The sequence below is a fragment of the Phascolarctos cinereus genome, unplaced genomic scaffold (genome assembly GCF_003287225.1).
Source record: "Phascolarctos cinereus isolate Bilbo 61053 unplaced genomic scaffold, phaCin_HiC Scaffold_2;HRSCAF=192, whole genome shotgun sequence".
Lineage (NCBI taxonomy): Eukaryota > Metazoa > Chordata > Mammalia > Diprotodontia > Phascolarctidae > Phascolarctos > Phascolarctos cinereus.
Window position 1 is genome coordinate 24,703,206 of NW_027555625.1, and position 12,704 is coordinate 24,715,909.

The 12,704-nt window shown below is 42.1% G+C and overlaps 1 protein-coding gene across 1 annotated transcript; it reads left to right on the top strand.

Annotated features, from left to right (window-relative positions):
- Nucleotides 1–7,724: 7,724 nt before the first annotated feature.
- On the top strand, nt 7,725–12,494 carry LOC110218444 (class I histocompatibility antigen, F10 alpha chain-like). Its single transcript, XM_021001165.1, has 5 exons — nt 7,725–8,276; nt 9,666–9,932; nt 10,485–10,763; nt 10,911–11,027; nt 11,948–12,494. The coding sequence occupies exons 1-5, from the start codon at nt 7,868–7,870 to the stop codon at nt 12,007–12,009; spliced, it is 1,134 nt and encodes a 377-aa protein (XP_020856824.1). The 5' UTR covers nt 7,725–7,867; the 3' UTR covers nt 12,010–12,494.
- The last annotated feature ends 210 nt before the right edge of the window (nt 12,495–12,704 follow it).

Genomic DNA, 12,704 nt, shown 5'->3' on the forward strand with positions numbered 1-12,704 from the left:
AGCTGGACCACCTCTACCTGCTGCTTAGAGACCCTTAACTAAGGACCTAGGTTAGGTTAATCAGACACCCAGTCAAACCCAAAAGTTGATGCCAAGAGTTTTCTCACAATTGCACGTCTCAAGCAACCCATATGTCTTACCTCAGAACTGGCTCTGTACTGAGCAGTTATTGTTTCTATGTTCCTTTAATTGGTTGCAGACACCTGGGGGAGTGGAACATCTCCTTTTCTAATTTCAGGGAATTGCACCTGTTCACTCTCCCCCTCCCCGCTTGAAAAGTCATTAATCTTTCATCCAATTAGAAATCACAATCCCTAATGTTGTATTGTTTCCTTTTAATTAATTGGACTTATTTGATTAATTGTTTTTAATATATAAAAGTCTGTCTGCCCTCGTATTTAGGGTCCAGGACTAACCTGAGGAGATTTGGTCCCAGCTTGTTTAGCAATTGGCGTGCTTTGCTTAATAAATTGATATGCTCATAGGATTAAACTTTCATTTTGTCAGTCCACAATAATTGGGTGTCAACAGAGGTAAATAAGTAACCAGAACACTCTTGAGTGTTCACGGTCTTTGAGTCACAAACTGGAAATTTTTATCCTGACACTTTTAAGCAAGGAAAACCTCCAAAACCGCTTGCACGAACAAAATTAGTGCAACTACAATAAGAAATGAAATGGTTTATTGGGGGGGGGGAAACTTTGTATCTAATATTTCTGATGAGATTCTGATAATCAAGATATATAGGCAATTAATCAAAATATATAAGACCAAAAACTATTCATGCTTCAATAGAAAAGTGATCAAGGGTTATGAGCAAATAATTCTCAAAAGAATTACAAACTCTTAGCAACCATACAAAAGGATGACTCAAAATTATTCACAAGAGAAATGAAAAACAAAACATCTATAGGTCTGTGGTATCAGCGCACACCTAACAAATTGACAAAGCTAACAAAAGAGAGAAATAATTTTTGTTGGGTGAGGTGAAAAGATAAATGTGTTAATGAACTGTTGGAACTGTAAGTTGGTCCACCCATTTTGAAAAACCATCAGCATCATTCAAAGAAAATTATCAAAATGTCCATACTTTTATTCTGAAGAGGACGGAGGAGGAAGAAGAGGAGGAGGAGGAGGAGGAGAAGGAGAAGGAGAAGAAAAGTCCCATATGTGGGAAAATATAACAACTGGAAACAAAGTAGAGCTTATTGATTGGCAAATGGCTAAACAAATTCTCAAATACGAATATAATAGAATGTTATCATCCTGTAAGAAATGATGAATGTCATTGTAAGGTGTGTGCCAGGAGCTCCTGCATCCCCGGCCGTGGTCTGAGGCCGGCAGAGTGTGAAGAGAGAAAGAATCACGGGCCAGGTGGGAGCAGTGTGAAGAGCAAACTCTGTTTATTGATCTGAGGGCTCAGGCTTATATAGTACTGGATCAAGCCATAGTGACATTATTATTCATGAAAAGTACAAATCTAATTAAGTGATTTCCTTACTTCCTTGTACCTTGTCTGTTACATTCTTTCCTGCATCCTGTCCTGTACCCCATCCATTTCCTCCCTTCCTGCATCCTGTTCTCAAGAGACGGAACAGGGGGGTGGTGAGCCGACATCCTGAGTTTCACAGCTGTCAGGTTTAGTACAAACTATTGGTAAGACCCGGGCTGGCCTAAGCCCTCCAACTCCCCAAACCAGCCCTCTACAGGTGTGAGTCTCCACACACATACACACACCCCTTAATCAATAAGATGTTGTATGACTTGAGAGCTTTATTAGGTGAAAATGTCACTTTGAGTTGTAGAATCAGTCAATCAATGAACATGTGTAGACCTCTTTGGTTGGATCAAGAAGGGGAAAAGTATGATTGGCTAATCAAACAAGTTAACTATTCCTCTAGCAGTTTTTATTAGCGGGAGGATTTCAGCAGTTCCCCAATCTAGGGGAGATAAAGCCCAGGAGAAGGTTTCAGCTCAAGCCAAGTCCCTTAAAGGGAACTGAGTCTAGTGAAAAAGAGTTTCTGTCCTCCCTACCCTTATTTACTATGTAATTGAAAATGATGCATCCAGCTGGTAGCAGAGAGAGACATACCAAGTACCAACATCAGACACAGAAAGATAGACACTTGGGGCAGCTAGGTGGCACAGTGGATACAGCTCCAGCCTTGGAGTCAGGAGGACCTGAGTACAAAGCCAGCCTCAGACATTTAACACTTATTAGCTGTGTGGCCCTGGGCTAGTTATTTAACCCCAAATGCCTCACCAAAAAAAGATAGATAGATAGATAGATAGATAGATAGATAGATAGATAGATAGATAGATAGATAGATAGATAGATAGACAGATGGACGGACGGACGGACGGACGGACGGACGGACGGACGGACGGACAGACAGACAGACAGACAGACAGACAGACAGACAGACAGATAGATAGATAGATAGATAGATAGATAGATAGATAGATAGATAGATAGATAGATACTCAAGATAGGGAGTAGTTCAAGGTGGGTGCCACTTCAGGGTATGAGAGCAGAGAGAAGTGTCGTTTATGGGTTTGACAAAGGCAGTGACCCTCAAATCCCAACTCAGTTACTACGCCTAAGGAGAACTTCACATCGACTCTGCAGAGGAAGAATAGGACTTCTAGTAACCAGGAGTCATGAATGACCCCCTTTGCCACCTGTGTTCTCTACACGTGTACCTCACTACCTTTATACTTGAAGTCTGAATCAAGTCCATTTAGGCACTTTGCGTGTACATGATGAGAGTTTCCTCAGTTTGGGAAAATGCTCTCTAACTGCTTTTGTTATTATACCATTTTATAAAATACCTTTGATAAAAAACTAATTAAGTCTGACTAGCCATCATCAATAAGAAACACATTGTTGGGGGCTCCTGAGCAAGAGTACTAGAAAGCTCGCCCCTCAAAAACTGCTGGGCAAACTGGAAAATGTTATGGCAAAAGCTAGGTATAGACCAACATCTCACATGGTGTACCAAGATAAGGTCAAATTGGGTACATGATTTACACCTAAAGAGTGATACCATAAGCGAATTAAGAGAGCATAGTTTATCTGTCAAATTTACGGATAAGGGAAGAATTTAGGACCAAGGAAAATATAGAGAGCGTTTCAAAGTATAAAATAGATAATTTTGATTATATAAAATTTAAAAATTTTTGCACAAACAAAACCAATGCAACCAAAATTATAAGGAAAGCAGAAAACTGGGGGAAATTTTTGCAACAACTATCTCTGATAAAGGCCTCATTTCTAAAATATATAGAGAATGAAGTCAAATTTATAAGAATACATGTCATTCCCCAATTGATAAATGGTCAAAGGATAAGAACAGGCAGTTTTAGCACAAAGAAATCAAAGCTATCTATAGGTATATGGAAAAAACTGCTCTAAATCACTATTGATTTGAGAAATGCAACTTAAAACACTTCTGAAATACCACCTTACACCTATCAGATTAGCTAATACAATAGAAAAGGAAAACAATAAATGTTGAAGGGATATGAGAAAGCTGGGACACTAATGCATTGTTGATGGAGTTGTGAACTGATCCAATCATTCTGCAGAGCAATTTGGAACTATGCCCAAAGGGTTGTGAAGCTGTGCATACGCTTTGATCCATCAATACCACTGCTAGTTCTGTATCCCAAAAACATCCCAAAAAATGGAAAAGAGACTATTTGTACAAAAATATTCATAGCAGCTCTTTTTGATTTGGAAATTGAAGGAATGCCCATCAACTGGGGAATGGCTGAACAAGTTGTGGTATGTGAATGTAATGCAATATTATTGTGCTATGAGAAATGACAAGCAGGATAATTTCAGAAAAATCTGGAAAGACTTACATGAACTGATGCATAGTGTAAAAATTATGAAAATTGTGAAGAATGATTAATGACCTTACCAACCACCTTGTTCTGTTTGAGCTTCCTTACTATCCAGAGGAGGCCAAACTGACCTGGGAATCCGGATCAGCTAATCAGGAGGCAAACTGAGCATCCTTCAAGCTCATGCCTGAGATCCTAGCAGTTTGTTTGCTGAACCCAGAAATCCCTCCAAAAGAACATCACTAATAACGTGATTGCACAATTCTCTACATCCTGATAAGTCCCCACCCGAGAACCCCTACCCAAGCTCAAATGGATTTAATCTAAAGTAGAAAATCCATTGTTCTATTCAAGCTTGGGTGAAAACAAATTCTTCTATCTAGATAGCCCAAATAGGGGGCAGGGGTCTGATAGAAGAGGTATTTCCTCTGTCCAGAGGTGAAATGATGATGGAGTGACATCAGCTCCTGTTGGAAGGGTATAAAAACTGTGTACCCCAACCCCAAAAGGAGATCAGCTTTTGACTGCAGCTCCACATGCATGCTTTGCCTGCTTTGAGAGAAATAAACATGCAAGCAACCTAATTTTATTTGTCTTTCTTAGACCAAATTCTGAGGTTGGCAATAGTGAAGTAAATAGAACCAGGAGAACATTGTATACAGTAACAGCAATATCATTCAATGAAGAATTGTGAGTGACTTAGCTATTCTCAGCAAAACAATGATCCAAGACAATCCCAAAGGATTCAAGATGAAGCATACTATCCACCTCCAGAGAAGGAAATGATATTTTTGAATATAGCCTGAAGCATGCTTTAAAAAAAAAACAAAACTAACCCACATGTACAAAAATATTCATAGCAGCTCTTTTTGTGGTGGCAAAGAATTGGAAATTGAGAGGATGCCCATCAATTGGGGAATGGATGAGCAAGTTGTGGTATATGAATGTAATGGAATACTGTTGTGCTATAAGAAATGATGAACAGGCTGACTTCAGAAAAACCTGGGAAGACTTATATGGTCTGATGCTGAGTGAAGTGAGCAGAACCAAGAGGACTTTGTATACAATAGCAGCCACGTTATGCAATGACTAAGAATGTTAAACTGAACCCTTCTCAGCATTACGAGGGTCTAAGACATCTCCAGAGGCCTCGGGATGGAAAATGCTGTCCACATCCAAAGAAAGAACTACAAAGAACTATGGAAGTCGAATCGCTCTCACTTATTTTTATCTTCAGTTGAGTTTTGTTTCATCTTTCTGATGGTTCCTCCTATTGGTTTTAATTTTTACTTACAACTTCACTAATGTGAAAATATGTTTAATGGGCATGTAAATGTAAAGCCTATGTCAGACTGTGTACCATCTTGGGGAGGGTGGGGGGGGAGAAAAAGGGAGAAAAAATTTTCAACTCAAAAGCATATGGAAAAAAAATAATAAAAAAACTACATAATTTTTTAAATTATTTTTTAAAAGAATGACAACTACTGGCACTAAACCAGTCCCAACTGTGGACCTCCCAGCAACACCTGATGATTGTTACCTCTGGGGTTTCCTGCCCTCACCACAAACTCCATTTTGCTTCTGTTCTAATGGCTCCCAGGCAGGAACAGATACTGCCTAGAGACAAATGTCCCAGCTGGCAATGAGAGGAGGGCAGGACCTCTGCAGAGCAGTCACCAGCAAGGGTGGGGATAAAGCTTAGGAAGGCTCATTTCCCATTTGGGCATAGGAGAGTATACTTGCTCAGGGAAGAGCTTTGCCCAAAAAGGATTCTGTTGAAGAAACTAAGGCCCTACCTATAGATAAAGATGGAGAGTCAGAAGACAAAGAGAGAATCATTCTCATCCTGGCTGCTAATTGTGGGAGTGATTGTTCTAAGGGATACTGAGGCAGGTGAGTCAGAGGGTAGGATGGGAATACAGGGGTGGGAAGTTGAGAGCCTCACTAGTCTAAATAATGTAGTTGTGTATATTCCAGTTCACACTATTCAAAATTGCAGTTGAAAATATGGTCATTGGCTCCAGCCTATTGGAAATATTCAGTGCAAATCTAAAGGAGAGAACTAATTCATTGGATTCATCCTACATACTCATTGAGACTTAGCTGAGTAGAGCTCTGAGTCTGAAGTTTCTGGCCTCAGGAAACTCCTAGCCAGAGACATACAATTCCCACCTCCCACAGATCCTCTGATCACCCTGTCCTCTGTCTTCTGGAAGCTTCTCATGCATTGGCAAAAGTAAGTGCCCATCACATTCTCTGTTGAAGTCTCATTGTCTACAAGAAGCCTTTCCAACCCTCCTTACCCTTATTGCCATCCAGACTGGGTGAAAAAGTGAGACCTATTCTCCTAAAACAGGAGCTGGGCCATCTCCAGTCATCTTGATCAATATCTGGCCACTGGACCCAGATGGCTCTGGAGGAGAAAGGGAGGCTGGTGACTTTGTATGGTCTTCTCTCACTTAAATCCAATTTGCTTGCAAGTCATGGTCTTCTTAGAGAACAAAGGACAAGCCACACACACACAAACTCCTCTGAGACCATCCCCAGTTTATCCCATATCTGTCTTATTTGTACATAATTATTTCCCCAATTACCCTGTGAGCTCCTTGAGAGCAAGTTCTGTTTTTTGCCTTTTTTTCCGGGGTGGGGGGATCTCTAACACTTAGTACAGCACCTGGCACATAAAGGCACTTGTGGACTAACTGACGCACATCAGTCTCCATTCTGGGAGATAAAAAATACTGCCATGAGGCACAGGGGAGAGAAGGAAAAGGGCGTGTAGCCAGACTGATGAGGAGTCGCTGTGTCATCTCACAGCATGTCCTCTGGCGAGGAAGCCATAGTATACGTCCCATGTAAATGGACCAGAATGCATGTGTAACTCTATGGGACATACCCAAGTCCAGAAAAATCAAGAAATTATCCCGATCTCCCCTGCTACCAACAGCTGCAAGTATCTCAACAAAGCTATGGCTGTAAGTGCTATGGTTGATTCTAAAGGAATCACAACCAATTAAGGCAAATAATTGTTATTATTATAAATTGCTATATTAATGAATAATTATAAATAGTAGTATCCATCGAGTGCTTTAAGATTTACAAAGCATTCCAAACACGGAGGACAAACACTGACGAGGCAGGAAGAGGCAGAGTGTCACAAAGGAGGAACGGTAAGAATGGATTGGTTGAGCTGAAAGGAGCGTGGAGGAGTAATGTGTAGTAAGATTGGAAAGGGAAGATGTGGCACGGTTGTGAAGTGCTTTAAATACTAAACTGTGAAGTTTTTATTTGGCCCTAGAAATAATAGGAAACCACTGGAGTTTATGGAGTAGGGAGTTAGCATGGACAGATCTATGATTTTGGGAAATTGCTTTGATCATTATGTAATAAGATCTTTTCCAAGTGAAGCAGAGGGCATTAAAGTGTGAGGAGGATGGATTGGAATGGGGAGAGACTTGAGGCAAGGAGACCAATTAGGAGGCCATTCCACTAGTCAATACCATGCATAAAACAGAGTTCTCTTGACCTTCATGTTGTTTTCCCTAGAAGCTCGAAGAGGACAAAGAACACACACAAGGGAAACCAGCCCTGGAGCCTCTAAATGTCCACAGTCAGGATTTCTTACTGCACCAGATCTCTGGGACTCCTTTCCTTCCTCTTCCCACACTCTGGCATTCTCTGTCTACAGAATTGTGAGACCAATCTCCTGAACCATGGAGAAGGCTGCCTTGCCATCTCTGCTTAAAAAAAAATTAGTTGCACCACAGCCCTGATGTAGATAAAAATTGTTACACTTTCTGGGGCAATATCCTCCTACACCTGCTTGTTTTCTTCTCCCACAGCTTGGCTACATTAATACCTCAGATCTTCACAGTCATGTTTATACATTAATAGCATTTTTAAATACCAAAAAGCAAGGTCATGGTTGGCAACGTGTTAACATCACCAGCCTCTGACTCAGTCAGTCAACAAGGCCCTGCTGTGTGCTAAGTTATGTGGTAGATACTTTTAGGCAAGAATGCAGCACGCCATGCCCTATCTGCACTGTCCTCTGGTAAAAGGACCCAGCCTGTTCAACTCTAGTTACACTCTTAAAAATGGGAAGCATGGGAAGAAATATTGGGGCCATAAAATCTATCATTCCTCCTTCCCTTTCTCACAATTAGCTTACCACAGCCTTGAGATGTGTTTCACAGCAGTGGGTACAACAAAGTCTCTCTTGGACTTCACCATGGTCAGCTCTATGGATGGCGTGCAGGGAAGCTTCTATGACAAAAAGGACCAGCAGCTTGTGATCAAAGAGGCCTGGGTGTCCCAGGCACTGGGGGCCCACTACATTGAAGAGAAGCGGCAGAAGTTGGTGTACAGTGAGATCAACTTTCTCTGGGCCCTCCAGAATTGGATACAGAGTGATACCAAGGGTGAAGGTAAGTCTGCCCCAACTCTGCACTATGAAGAGTTCTTCCTTAAGGCTCAGCACACACTCAGCCACATCAGCTTCTCAAGGCCCCAGCTCTAAGTCTTGGAACAAGTCCAGAGGACTTGCCTCCAGCCCTTGGGCTTCTGTTACTCACTAAACATCCTTAATCACTGAACTTCAACTTAAAGCATGAAGTGTCAGGACTTTCCTAATTTCTATGGCCAGAAATCTGTTGCCATTTTTACTTAAACATTTGTCCCCTTTCTCCTGCCATAGCCATCATGTCTCACTGCCTGTTTTTCACATCTATTCTGTATTGCTACACACTCCAAATCATAAGTTCATTTACTTGGGTTTATGTATTATGAGCATATACCTTCCCCTCTCTAGTATCTCTCTCTGTCTCTGTCTCTCTGTTTCTCTTTGTCTCTGTCTCTTTCCATCTCGGTGTCTCTCTTTGTGTCCATTCGCCTATCTGCCTATCTGTCTCTCTGTCACTGTCTCCATTTCTCTGTCAATGTCTCTGCGTCTCTGTGTCTCTCTGTCTCTCTCCTCCCCTTTCTCAACGCACTCACCTAACCTGCAGCCAGCCAAACTCTAGCAGATTGGGGGGATCACCATTACAACGAACACTCTCAAAGTTCTAACAGTAATGCCGGTGGGAGGAATGCTCTCCTGCCACTGTACGCTGTAGGCTCCCCATCTAACCTCTCACTTAACAAATCAACTAAGATGAATTTCAGTATTAATCAAAAACATGAACTAAGAAGAAGGCAAAATAAAAATAATAATATAATATTCCACTCATAAATAAGGGACACAATTTCTCACCAATGCACAATTTCTGGATTGAAAAGTGGATGCAAATAAAAATCAACATTTCTGCCAGCTTAGCCATAATTAGACAATACCCATTTGTCCTATAGTCACTAAACAGTTCTAGGGATCAGCATTCCTAGCTACTAAGTTCACAGCCCTTTTTCTGGGGGCATCCATGAATTCCAGAAAAGAATCTGGATTCTTGCTTATTGAAATGCCTGAGTGTGGAATTTTGTCCATGCACCTACTTATCTAACAAGATCTCGCCTTCTACCCAATCAGGAACCATTGGAACACACATGGTACAGGCAATTTTCCTATCACCTCAAAAATCAGGAAAGTTCAACCTAAGGCACAGCGAAACCCCAAAGTTCACCAAAAAATAATCCCTTCCCTTCTGAGGCATGTAAAACAGGAATCTTACTTTCCGTTTCCTAATCAATGTTCGAGGCACTTTGCTAGGAACTGAGAATATAAAAATAAACATGACCCCATCTCTGCCCTCGTGGAGATTACATTAAATTGTAAACACCTGCTTTGTTCTCAAATTAACTCTTTTCTTCCCCTCTCCACTCAGATAATCACACAGTGCAGTTCTGGCATGACTGTCACCTAGATGGAGACATCCATGTGAGCAGCCATTTCTGGTATGCTGTGGATGGAGAGGCTTTCTGTGGGGTAGATGAGCAGCTCAAGCACTGGGTGGCGATGAAGCCTGAGGCTGAATGCTTCAGACCCTTCTGGGAAGTTATTTTTCCCTACAAGAAGATAAAACACTACATGCAGGAAGATTGTGTTGAGCCATTGAGGAAAGTCCTGCAGTACTCAAGCATAAGAGAAAATGGTGAGTCCCTGCTTCCCTCCCCCATATCCTCACAGTAAGTCCACATCATTTCCACCAGAAGACTGAATATCTATGGTCCCAGGAGTTATCCAAGTCTCAGTGGGAAACTCCATGGCATAGAAATGGTAAGCACTATTACTTCTTTTAGGAGGGGCATGATGTGATAAAAGTCCCACTCCAAGAGTCCCGTTCTTCCTGATGGGATGTGATACAGGCGTCTGCAAGCCATTAAAACTAGGAGTCAGGTTAAGAAGATTTTGCTGTGTGGGGAAAATATCAATCACTAACCCAAGCACCCTCACTGTCACCCAGCCTTGCTGAGAGCAAAGATAATCATCACCAGAAGTTTGGTCACTAGCCAACGGTTTTGGCTTTGGTTTCGGTTTTTTAATCATTGCCAAAAGCAAACTGTCTACTAAGTTGTGGTGAGGTCATGACCCAAATTGCTTTAGGAAGTGTGAACCCAGAGATAGTCATGGGTGTTCTGAAGTGAGTAGAGATGAGGTGAAGAGCTTTGGACTTGACCCCTTCTCTCCTGCTCTCTGCCATCAGTTCCCCCTGATGTGACCGTGTCCCGACAGGATGCTCCTGATGGCAGAGCCACCCTCTTCTGCAGGGCCACTGGGTTCTACCCCCGCTCCATCATGCTTCACTGGGAAAAGGATGGAGCACTGGGTGTGTGGGGACAGGAGAGCTCTAGTGGCACCCTGCCCAATGCTGATTCCACCTTCTACCTCCAAGTCACACTAGAGCTCCCACTCAATGACCCTGGGACAGGTTACACCTGTGTGGTACAGCACAGTGAACTGGAAACACCAGGCATATTCCCAGGTGAGTACCTCATCCACATTAGTTAAATTCATCCCAAGGAGAACAGTTCCTGGAGTTTCTTCCCCTTGTCCTCTCATTCACCACACTCCCCATTGCCTTGTAAAGAAATTCTCACCTCTGCTTATCTGCTGTCCTTTATTCCTGAAGTCCCTGGGAAGCCAACTATGAAAAGACCTCGGGCCATGGCCCTAAGCATACTGGCAATTGTCATCCTGATACCGAGCTGTGCTGCAGCCTTCAACACATGGAAGAAAAGGAAGACAGGTGTGTATGTGGGGAGATCCCAAGGAGATAGGAAAGTAGAAGAGTAACAGATGGAAAGGACTTTACAAAATGTAAAGGACTGTGTACATGCAGGTGAAGGGAATGGAGTTGGAAATGGGGATGAATATGATAATGTTGATGATGGTCCTGCAGCTAATGGTTATGCTGATGCTAGTGATGGTGATGTCATTCCAATCAAGTTGCAGTACTGCTAGGAGGAAATCCCTCTCCAAATAGAACCTCCAAATCTCAGAGCTCAAAACAACTCCAGAAGTCACCTAGTAAAATCAGCACGCTCTCCATTCTGTTCCTTCTTCTCTCCTTCAGAACTTAGCCTAGTGCTTTTCCAGTGGTGGACTGACTGCTGGTGCAGTCCATCACATTGCACCTCACTTGTTGCAACCTAAGTTAACCCTGGTAGACAAAACAAAATTAGATCACTCCACTGATGTGTGCTGGGGCTCAAAAATTCTCAATGAAATGTGGAGGCTCTGCAACTGGTATTGGTAGAGCAGTTACCCACACTGATAGAATCACAGATGTTTTTTAAGTACTGTGGAATGGTGAGGATTACAATATGATTATGGTGTTAAGGATGAAGATGGATATACAATAGCATGGAATGTATTACAAAGTAAAGGAACCCCCACCCAAAGGCCTTCACAGGGTGGGATGGTAAAGAAAGGAAGTCACTGAGTAGGCAAGAGTTCTTTGGGAAGGTAACAGAGAGGCTGCATATTGTGTGTGTGTGTGTGTGTGTGTGTGTGTGTGTGCATGCACACATGTGCATATGCGTGTAAGCAATCGTACAAGTCCATTCTCATTGTCTTCATTACTTTCTATGGCTCACTAGCATGGATGGTGGGGAGAATGGGAATTGGAAAATGAGAGGAGACTTACCCAAAGATCTTTGTCCACAGGAACAACTTCACAAGGGCATGTGGAAGGACCTTTACCTCTTCCTCATCTTCTTCTGCAATAGAAAAATGGGAATCCTGATGGCCTGAGTCTGTCACTTACCCTTTGAGGGAATTCCCCATATAATGGAAGATGGAGTCATTCATTGCACACCAAACCCTAAACTAAACATTAACCTCATCCTTAACCCTGTTTTTCCCAATAAGTTTCTCTGGCCTGTACCTGGGACTGGGGGAAAAAGGCTGATCTCAGGAGAATAGACCTTCTTAATAAAAAACATTTTCCTTGGGTGAGATATTCTTACCTGCACATCTTGGGTATCAAAGATCCAGAAAATCCTTGAGTGTAGAGAGAGATGTCTATAGATGTGAAACATTTAGCTAGACTTATAATGACTATGAGGGTTAGCACTTGGCAAGAGATGCCCTATGGGCCTTTAGAAATTAAAATAGAATGACTTGAGCTCTTATCACCTGGCATGCAGGGCTAAGAAAGTGTAGAGATGTGATCTCATGATGTGACAGCGGTGGATAATTTGATCTTAGACCTCTCTCTGACATGAAAGGAAGATGAAAAATAGTCCTCCAATAAAGTGATGAATTCTTTAGGAAAGAGGTTATGTGTTTCTTCTCAATAGGCCCAGAAAGCAAAGACACAGCTCTGTACTTAGTGAGACTCTGAGGGTGGGTATCATCCATAGCTCAAGGATAAAAAGATCACACACTCCTAGAACATTATAAATTGAAGGGCAGACACTGG